We start from the raw sequence: 10,878 nt of genomic DNA on the forward strand, positions 1-10,878 counted from the left end.
TGAGCAAACTGAGGTTCAGAGAGGCGAAGGATCGTACCGTTGGCAAGGTGCAGAGCCCAGGTCCTAACCTTGGGGGTTGTGCTCTTGATGTGTCCTTCCCCCTCAATCAATTTCAAAATGAAATCAATTTCAGTCTCCAAGACTTGAGATTCTCCTGAGGATGTATTTTATTTTCTTAACGTTTATTTACTTTGAGAGAGTGTGCACACATGGGAGGAGGGGCGGAGAGAGAGAGGGAGAGAGAGAGAATCCCAAGCAGACACCATGCTTAGTGCAGAACCCGACACACTCATGAACTGTGAGATCACAACCTGAGCCAAAAGCAAGAGTTGGACACTCAACCGACTGAGTCACCCAGGCACCCCAAGAATGTATTTTAAAGGGTAAAACTCAAGAGGAGGATAGATCATTCATTTCTCTGTTTTCAGTGATTGGAGTTTGCTTTCTTTCATATTGGTGCATTGAAATGATTATTTTATCTTTTGTTCTTTTTGGGTCTTTTTAAAAAATCTTTTCATTATCATACTTAGTTTTTTTTTAGTGGAACCTGATTTTGGTCTCTGGTTACTTGAAAATCGTATTAGTGCAACTGGATTATGGATGCCTAACCCGTTTTGATGTGGAATCTTTGCATCTTATTTAAAATAAGGCAGTAATTAGACATTTTAATGTTTATTTGTGAGGCTCTGTTCTAAACCGTAAAAATACAGTTCATGGTTAACATCTGTATTAATGGATATTTTGAATTCATAAAATGCTAAATAGAGATGAACACATTGTTTTCTAAGGATGACTCAAAAAAATCATTATGTTGGAAGCAAAGGATTTTAGTTTTCTATTAGATTTAAAGAATTTTCTGTAAAACACATTACTTTAGTTGATAGAATTTGGAACTCAGTGTGGAATCCTTCGTTTGTAAGTTAGATTGTATTCAGCTAAGTTATTCTTTACACAGTACGAGTTTGTCAATAAGAACCACAGGAAAAAAAAATACCTTGGATTTCAGATTTGGTGTGACGTATATATTTCCTGCTTGCTTTCCACCTAGGTACACCCCCAGAAATACTTGAAGAAAGTCAGTCAGGATGTAGCCTACCTACAGGTCTTGGAGCCAACGGTTTGAAGAAAAGCAGTTGGGGGTTCTTCCTTACTGGGATCGTTGGTGGGGCCCTGGTGGCCGTGTATGCTGTGGCCACCCCGTTTCTAACACCGGCCCTCCGAAAAATTTGTTTGCCATTCGTACCCGCAACTACAAAGCAGATTGCCAACGTTGTGAAAATGTTGCATTGCAGAAGAGGGTCCCTGGTCGACATTGGCAGTGGCGACGGACGTGTTGTGAGTTCCGCTAAGGCATTTTAAGGTTTCAAACCCAAAGTTTTAAAATTTCTGCCTCACGTTTCTTGTGAGGCTTATGCAAAGCCCCGTTAAATCTCACGGTAATTAAGTCGTCATGTATTTTGTGTGTGTTTAATGATCAAACCTTCCAGCATGATTTGGAATTTATTTTTCTCAGATTTAATTTTTCTGAAAGGGAAAAGTACTCTGTAGATCCGCCAGGTAAAAAGGAGCAATTAATTGGTAATTGTGAAATTGTCCAATAAAAAAACTTGGGTCAGTAGAGGTGGCATAATTAGAGGAAACATTGAGTCATAAAGTTTAACAGAGATGTTTGCTTCTGTATTTATTAATATTCTTACATGCATAATAATCTTAAGGGGTAATGTAGAGTTAAAATAGGAAAGAGCCAGCGCCATTAACCCTCATTTATCCAAAGATCAGACTTTGAGTGAGCTCAGCATACTGACTCCAGTTGAGAACCTATAAATAAAGATTCAGGGCCACTGACTGCCCGGTGGGTGTCCGAGAGCACATTTCTTCATGGGCCTGGTGGCATCATCCTTAGGCCTCCATCCAACCATGAGCCAGAAAGTGAGGATAGCAGTAGTCAAGGCCTGCGTTCTGGAAACATTTATGTGGGGACCAAAAGGGGCACAGCACCTTTCACCACCCCTGCAGCATGGACCTTGTGATTTCGTCATAGTGACTCGAATAGCCAGGAGGAGGTTAGGAAGTGACTTGTTTAAGAAATCAAGAGATGTATATATTTTATTTTAGAGAGCATGAGTGGGGGAGAGAGGCAAAAGGAGAGAGAGAGAATCTTTAAATTTTGTTCTTAATGTTTTGTTTATTTTTGAGAGAAGAGAGAGGGATGGAACGTGAGCAGGGGAGGGGCAGAGAGAGAGGGAGACACAGAATCGGAAGCAGACCCCAGGCTCTGAGCTGTCAACAGAGAATCCCACGTTGGGCTCGAACTCACGACCCCTGAGATCACGACCTGAGCCAAAGTCAGATGCTTAACCGACTGAGCCACCCAGGTGCCCTGGGAGAGAGAGAATCTTAAGCAGGTTCCACACTCAGCACGGAGCCTGATGGGCTTGATCCCATGACTGCGGGATCATGACCTGAGCCGAAATCAAGAGTAGGATGCTGAACTGACTGAGCCACCCAGGAGCCCCGCAAGATGTACATATTAACCAGGAGGAAGTTTTAAAATCCAGATTTTAATGCTTTACACATCTGAATAGTATCTTTGTGGTTTCCTTTTCTTAAGGGGGTGACATTGTAGTTAACTAGGGAAATTACTGTAGGCGGACGGCTCCTTCAGGCAGGCTGCCTTGAAGAGTGGGCAAGACAAATGAGCAGAGGCCCCAGGCCCAGCCCACCGTCCTCACCTTACAGAGGCCGGTGGCATTCTATGGTTGACTTTGTTCTGAATCGTTCCGCTTCTCTTTTACCCGTTTTCAGTTTTGAGTGAGCAGTCTTTAAAGCCGAAGGAACTGTGTAAGTAATGGCAGGTTCTTCACGGACAGGATTTTGATTGCATATTACAACTAGTTCGCAGAACATTCTCCCAGGCAGGTCCATCTTGCCCGCTGCTGTGCTGTCACTGATGGAGAGAGACACTGGGTTTTCAGCAACTGGTCAGGCCTCCCCAGGGGTCGGCCGATCCAGAAGTGCTTTATCCAAAGCAAACCTGACTGTTGCAATGCTCGCAGTGAAATCTTTGACAAGAACACAAAAACTGAGTTTAAATCAGTTAGCGTTGTCTTGTCTACAAAGCTGTAGAACTTTAGAGTTGTCTTTAAATGATATTTTGAACAAAAGAGGTGCCTTTTTTATCGGACGTTTTGATTATAGACCATAAATGGGAGGTATTCATATCATTTGACCACGTAAGTTGATGTTTTTCTTTTTTTCAATTAAATTTTTAAAATTTATTTTTGAAATTCCAGTACAGTTAACATACAGTGTTTTATTACTTTCAGGTGTACAGTATATCAATTCAGCATTTCTGTATGTTACTCAGTGCTCATCATGATCAGTGTGCTCTTAATCCTCCTTACCTGTCACCCAGCCCCCCACCCACCTCCCCTCCGGTAACCATCAGTTTGTTCTCTAGAGTTAGGAGTGTGTTTTTTTGTTTGTCTCTTTTTTTTCATTTGTTTTGTTTCTTAAATTCTACATATGAGTCAAATCATGAGTATTTGTCTTTCTCTCACTTATTTTATTTATTAGCATCATACTCTTCCAGATCCATCCATGTCATTGCAAATGGCAAGGTTGCATTCTTTTTTTATGAGTAGTAGTTCGTTATGTACATATATATATGCATATATATACATACACATATCTCTTTATTCATTCATCTAGTGATGGACACCGGGCTGCTTCCATAATTTGGCTGTTGTAAATAACGTTGCAATAAACATAGGGGTGCATATATCCCTTTGAATTAGTGTTTTCATCTTTGGGTAGATACCCAGTAGTGGAATTACTGGATCATATATATGGTCAATCTATTTTTAATTTTTTGAGGAATCTCCCATACTGTTTCCCACAGTGGCTGCGCCAGTTTGCAGTCTCACCAGCAGTGCACGAGGGTTCCTTTTTCTCCACATCCTCGCCGACATCAGTGTTTCTTATGTTTCGGGATTTTAGCCATTCTGACAGGTGTGAGGTGATATCTCACTGTAGGTTTGATTGCACTTCCCTGATGATGAGTGATGTTGAGCATCGTTTCATGTGTCTCTTTGGCCATCTGTATGTGTTCTTGGGAGAAATGCCTGTTCGTATCTTCAGCCCATTTTTAATTGGAATGTTTCAGGTGTTTTGGTGTTGAGTATAGAAGTTCTTTATGTATTTTGGATACTAACCCCTTATCACATATATCATTTGTAGATACCTTCTCCCATTCCATAGGTTGATGTTTTTCTTATCTTGAATAAACACTGACTTCTTTCTGCAGGTGATAGCAGCTGCAAAGGAGGGATTCACCGCTGTCGGTTATGAATTAAACCCATGGCTCGTTTGGTACTCCAGATACCGTGCTTGGCGAGAAGGGGTGCAGGACTCTGCCAAATTTTATATTTCAGATTTGTGGAAGGTATGTAAGGCAGAGAATGGTCCTCGGAAATGCCAACCAAAACTTTATAATTCATAATTAGTATGACTAAAAAACATAAAATGGGGACACCTGGGTGGCTCAGTTAAGTGTCTGACTTCGGCTCAGATCATGATCTCACGGCTCGTGAGTTCGAGCCCCATGTCAGACTGCTCAGACAGCTCAGAGCCTAGAGCCTACTTCGGATTCTGTGTCTCCCTCTCTCGGCCCCTCCCCTGCTTGTGCTCCTTCTCTACTTCAGAAATAAACATTAAAAAAATGTAAAATGTATTAAAGGAAAAATAGTTAAAATTCAAGTGTATGTTTCTGTATAATGAAACGTGAACACCTTTTAAATTGACAGGTTTACCTATCAACTCTTTTAGAGTAGAAGCTTAAGGTTTTAAACCTGATAGGTCATGTGAATTCCAAGAATTTGCTCAATTAAAAAAATTTCTCATTTCTATTTATTACAAAATAATGACTTTTTTTTTTTTTACTTCATTTGGAAATCTTATAAATTGTAGACATTAATTTGTTAATGTTCTTGGTAAACGGTGGACTTTTCTGTGTGCGTGCTTGTGTGTGTGCAGAGGTGTGTGTGCATCGCTGTGTATGTATGTGTGTGTGCAGGTGTGTTTTGCAAGAGGCAGAGATGAGTGCAAAAGAAAGAATCCACTATGTTCTCATGGTTCTTTCTGGTCTTCATAATGTATAAGAAACTTCCAAGTTTATTTGTACTCTAAAAAAACATACCCTGTAATTTTGCTTTAGGAAAGCTCCATAAAATGCTTTTTCTTAAATAAGAATTTCCCACTGTAATATTGTCATCAGTAGCTTATAAAAATTCATTGAGTTTTGCTTGCGTTGTTTTTTATACCATATATACGTAATGATCTCTCTATGGAGTAAATAAGACTTTTATTGGGCAATAAGAATTTTGACTGGCAAAGCACTTTTCCCCCCAGTTTTTTTGACTAAAGACCATTTTATTTCAGTTTTTGGGTAGTATTTTTGAGAGGAGGCGGGGGACTAGAATTTTAAGGATGGCTCAGCACGAAAGGCAGGTGGTTCCCTGATCTCGCGAGTTCTCGCCGAGCCGGTTTGGTGTATGGTGGGGTAGCGTAGAGAGTGTGGACTGGGACATAGATGGCCACTGGCTGGTCACTGGATGAGTCACTGGCAAGTCTGACAGATGACCCCTGGGGGGCCCCGTGTGTAGTATCCCTGAAGATGGCAGGAGTGACTTACAGGGAGGTGTTTGGAAAACCGGAATGGGCTGAATTAAGAGACAGAAGCTCGAACGTGGGTTCTTCTCGTGAAATCTTAAAGGTAGCCACATCCCTTGTGAAAAGCTGTTTGATGAAACGGATCCTTGTGTTTGGCCTTTTAAAATTAACCTGTGCCTTGTTCCCCCTCTTCTTTAGGTTACTTTTTCGCAGTACACAAACGTGGTTGTTTTCGGTGTGCCTCAGATGGTGAGTACGCGTCCTCCTGTCCCTGGTTGGTTGGCTCTAGGTCCCGTGTGGCCCCTCCAGGTCCATCACACCGTGTCCTTGGCCGCCTGCCCCCGCGCCCATGGCGTCCTCCCAGGGATTCTGGGGGCACGTCGGATTTCAGTTCACTGGCTTGACAAAGTACTTCAGGGCCTTAAAACTTTAATCATAAAAGATTCAGTCATGTTAAAACTTTTCTTCAGATAAAATTCTCAATGATCTCCCTAAGCCCTAAAACTTCCAATCTGGAAACTGCTTTATGAGCTCCCGGTGTCTAATGTAGTTGGAGATTTTCGCGGTTGCTCACTCACCATCCAGCTGAAGTCACTTGGGAGAGTTAATGGCATGTTCCCTTCGAATTGATCGTTCCTCCGATTTTGCAATGAGGCCGTTTTCGGGGCGGGTGAGCGCTGGCTAGTTTCAGTTGACCTCGGCTGACTGATTTGTATCGAACTTTGATTACGTACTTTCAGAAGTGAAAATACCCTGGCATCTGTGCTGAAAATGGTTCTAAATTTAGCCTTTGGAAAGATGACCAGGATGGGATGCTTTTATTGTAATTGTTGGTTTACGGACCATAGAAAGAAATCCCTTTTCATCTTTCAAGGTCTATAATTGTAGCCATAATAATCTTGGCAAAATTGGATGTTTGCTAAAATGCCACTATGCAACTGATATGTATGGTTTTTAATTAAAAAAAAAAAAAGGATATTTACTTTTTGGTTGTTTTGTTTTCTTATTCACACTTTAATTTTGGTCGAAGGTGGTTTAGTGCTTGAGAAATTTATTCTTACTATCAGGATGTTGGGTACAACGCCACATTTATTTTTAAGTTGATTTAGAAGTGCTTTTGTTACATATTTTTGAAAGGAACAGTATTCTATATGTTTGGAAATCTCAGTAAGCCTAAATTTAAGGTGAAACTGGGGTGTTTACACTTTCGTTATAGAAATCAAAAGTGGGGGGCGCCTGGGTGGCTCAGTTGGTTGAACGTCCAACTCTTGGTTTCGGCTCAGGTCAGGATCCCGGGGTCATGGGTTTGAGCCCTGTATTGGGCTCTGTGCTGCCAGTGTGGGGCCTGCTTGGGATTCTCTCTCTCTCTCTCTCTCTCTCTCTCTCTGTCTCTGTCTCTGTCTCTGTCTTCTTCTCTCTGTCTCCCTCTCTGCCCTTCTCGTGTTCTTTCTCTCTCTCCCTCCCTCCCTCTCTCTCTCTCTCTCTCTCTCTCCCTCTCCCTCTCTCTCTCTCTCCCTCTCTCTCTCTCTCCCTCTCTCTCCCTCTCTCTTTCTCTCTCTCAAAATAAACAAACTTAAAAAAAGGAAATTAAAAGGGGCATGAGTTTAAGTCATTTAAGAAACTGGGACCGTAGCATTGCTATGGAACTTGATGGTTATTTACTACTTATGAAGTTTGGGCATTCCTTTGGATTAATTAGCATCTTGGAGCAAATAGATTTCATTTGAATTCCATGCTTTATGAAAATAGAAAATTAATATTTATTGAGATTTCCATGCCATTCTGGGAGGCCGGCCGATCCTGGCCTGAGTGTGGGCTCGTGAGGCCCCAAGTGGGGGGCAGCAGTGGCCTTTGGTGGGCATGTCACCCCGTAACCTGTGGGTTCCAACTCCTTGTGCATCTTACCGTGTTTGAGTATGGTCGGTTTTTGGAGCTGTTCACCTAGCAGAAATAAGAGTCCTCTATTTGTTTTTTTGGTGAATGTTTTTGCAATTGTCCATTTTTCTGTACGCAGAGAAACATTAAGTAAGGAACTTGTGACATTTCACTGTTCCCAAGAAAAAGTGGGGCAGCTGAAGTACACAAAGCATCCGTGTTCCCTGGAATGAGCGAGAGGGGTTTAGCCAGCATGCAGTTTTCCATGCAGGTGTATTGTTCACGGGACCCACAGGGGATCGTTCATGCATGCAAGGCCCCGCTCGTAACCCTCATTGAGCTTCACCTACGTGGAGCAGGGAGGGGGAGGGACGGTGCTGGCTGGGGATTCAGGAGGCCAGCTCTGCTCTCCGGAGTCGTGGGAGCCCCGATCGGGTCGTCTTTAGTGAAATGCACTTCCCTTGTCTGAGCACTGGTCGGCAGTCCAGTCATGGCATCGTGGCTCAGCAAAGCCAGCGGAGCATGAATGTTCCTGTGGCAGCTGAGGCCCACACAGGCCCGGAGAGAGCTAGGGGAGTACGCAGGGAATGTGAGAGGTGGAAACCTGGTGTTCTAGAACTCGTCCACCCCGCTTCTCATACCGCACTGACTGTTGAGCTTTTGTGGCTCAAAACTCATTTCAACAGGTGTGTCTGTAACCCCCCCCCCCCCCCAGGAGTGAGGAATCTCGTTCAGATCTGGTAAATCCAGTGCTAGCATGGTAAACACCCACGTGTAACTTGAGCTTATGTTCTTTTCAAAATGTGACAAGATCAGTCCTGCCCTTGTTTAAAACGCGCCCAGGACGTCTTGCTGCTTTAAAGCAGTGAAGATAAGGCCTGAATGCTCCACGTGGCCTGAGGCCTGGCGTGGAGCGGCCCCTGCTTCCTTCAGCTCTGTGCTTGCCAGCCCCCTGCCCTTCTCCCGGCCCCTGGACTCCACTGTGTGAGCCGTGTTCTTCCCTCTGACCTAAGTCCCCCCAGCTCTGGGCCTAGTTGGCGAGCTGCTGACCACTCACAGGTCGGGTGTCCTTTCCTCCAGGAAGTCATCCCTGATTGCCCAACGAGACAGACCCCAGTGCCCCTGTTTTCCGTCTGCACAGTGCCTGTTCCCTCTCTGTAGTGAGATCGTATTTACTCACGTGATGGTTTCGGCAGGTTTGCTGTGTGGACCACACTGTGAGCTCAAGAGTGAGGGCCGGCCCGTCTTTGCTCCCAGACCCCCAGCGCAGCGGCACCAGCACAAAGTAATGACTCAGATACTCATTAAATGAATGAACGAGTATGGTAGAAACATATCCGTTAATGACACTTCCTAGTGGGCTGTTAAATTTCATAACTTTCAAAGACTGACTAATTTAATTTTAGTTACAGATCCTGTTGTGAATTGATGAATGAAAATGTTATCGTGTCCTGATAAAGATAAATGATTCACAACGGAATCCTTTATCCTTCGTCCATCCATTCAACAATTATTTATTCGGTGCCCCTAAGTGCCAGGTTCTGTTCTAATCACTTGGGTACTTTAGTGCGTGAGAAAGAGAAACATCCTTGCCCCGAGGTGCCTAGACACTAGTGGGGAGAGCAGCTCTTACCTGGGGGTACCCATGTAAGATGTGTCATTCAGTAGCAGGAGGTAAGTGCCGTGGGGCAGACTAAAGCAGGAGAGGGAGGGGAGGAGACAGTGCCCCTGAAGAGGACGTGTGGAGGTAAGGGGGAACGTGCCAGGCAGAGCCATTGTGGAGGCGCCCAGGGGTGTGTGCCTGTGGGGTTCCAGCAGCAGCAGGTTGGGGGGTGGCAGGAGCAGGGAGAGGTGACGTCAGAGGGGAAATGGGGGCCGTGCTGTTGGAATGCAGACGCCGTGGTGGGTTTGGGCAGAGGAGCAGAGGACCTGCCTGGGTTGCAGAGGATCTCAGGCTGCTGTGTGGACGCCGGGTGCGGGTGGAAGCCGGGAGACGGGTTCTGAGCTCTTGCAGGCATCCAGACGGTAGGTGTGCTAGGCTCGTGTCGGGGCAGCAGCAGTCAAGTTCCGGAGGCATCGTGGAGATGTCAGCAGGATGAGCCGGCACATCCGGTGTGGGGCGTGCGAGAAAGAGGGACCAAGGGCACCTCGAGGGCTTTGGCCGGACTAACTGGAAGTTTGCAGTTGTGACTGAGCTGGGAAAGGTGCAGGCTGTGCGGACCGAGGAGGAGGGCCGGGGGTTCCTCGGGCAGGTGAAGCCCGAGATGTGTGTGGAGGTGTGAGGTTGGCAGTGGTGGGTGGAGGGGGTCTGCGACTCAGGAAGGGGAGGGGGCTGGAGATTGCGCATCAGTCCCCGAGGGAGCTGAAGCCCGGGAGCGGCCGAGGTCACCCGGGAGGAGGCAGAGCGGGTCGGGTCCGGAGTTCTGGCCTCTGACAAATGAGGGCACCCAGCCAAGGACCCGAGAGGAGGTGTTGGGTAGGAGGAAAGCCCTGGGGGGGTGGCGGTTACCCTAGGAGCCCGGTGAAGCCAGTGTTTTGGGGAGGAGGGAGACGTCAAGGGGCTCAAGAGCTGCTCATGGGTATGGCTAAGTTGTCCTATGTCTTAGAGCTGGTTTCAACTTAGGCTTAAAGTTTTGAAGATGTAATTAGAATATGACGAGTTCGTGTCACTTTGAAACCTATAATTGTATGAATAATTTTGAATTCCATTAGACAGACATGACACATCACTGCCTCTCTTTGTGCGTGATATCAAGACCCGGGCTCATTGCATATTTATGTGTAATTTAGCCAGTTAATTTCTTGTGATTGAAATAGCTCCTTTCATTTGTGGGTTTATCTTGACTTAGCATATGACAGTCATTGGGAAATAAAGGAAACTGTAAAAGAGAAAAGAATCATGGTAACATGAATAAGTTTACAATTATTCTTTTTATGAATAAAATTACCATAAGAAATCTCTGATACTTTGGAAACATACATATTGTCTCATTCTTCGCCTATTTAATGTTTCGCTCAAGGAACAAAACTTTCTTTCTTTCTTTCTTTCTTTCTTTCTTTCTTTCTTTCTTTCTTTCCTTCTTTCTTTCTTTTCTTTCTTTCTTTCTTTCTTTTTTTTTTTTTTAAAGAAATCTTTCACTGGCTGTTAAAAGAGTAGAAATATCCCATCCTTAATGGCATTTACTTTTGGTTATATTGGTATGAATTGTAATGAAGAATTAGAATTTTGGCTCTCTGTAGCCTTAGGCCATGTAGAGGACTTTCCCCAAGCCGCTTTTTAAAGGTATAGATCAGGAGTAAAGTTTTTCTAGAAGCACTGTCGATTTGTTTGTA

At 44.4% G+C, this 10,878-nt stretch overlaps 1 protein-coding gene across 8 annotated transcripts in view; it reads left to right on the plus strand.

Moving 5' to 3' along the window:
* The window catches only part of ATPSCKMT (ATP synthase c subunit lysine N-methyltransferase), a 249,847-nt gene that overhangs the window by 3,487 nt on the left and 235,482 nt on the right, over positions 1-10,878 (plus strand). For 7 of the 8 annotated variants that reach the window (XR_006221614.1, XR_006221612.1, XR_006221611.1 and 4 more), the window contains exons 2-4: positions 1,049-1,335; positions 4,307-4,444; positions 5,869-5,919. Coding sequence is in view for 2 of the 8 variants with exons in the window: in XM_042997621.1 (XP_042853555.1) it covers positions 1,049-1,335; positions 4,307-4,444; positions 5,869-5,919 (476 nt within the window). In the remaining 6 variants the exon portion in view is untranslated. The remainder of the gene's footprint in view (positions 1-1,048; positions 1,336-4,306; positions 4,445-5,868; positions 5,920-10,878) is intronic. The other variant, XM_042997650.1, reaches the window with a different exon arrangement.

This window comes from Panthera tigris, chromosome A1, assembly GCF_018350195.1.
Source record: "Panthera tigris isolate Pti1 chromosome A1, P.tigris_Pti1_mat1.1, whole genome shotgun sequence".
Classification (NCBI taxonomy): Eukaryota; Metazoa; Chordata; class Mammalia; order Carnivora; family Felidae; genus Panthera; species Panthera tigris.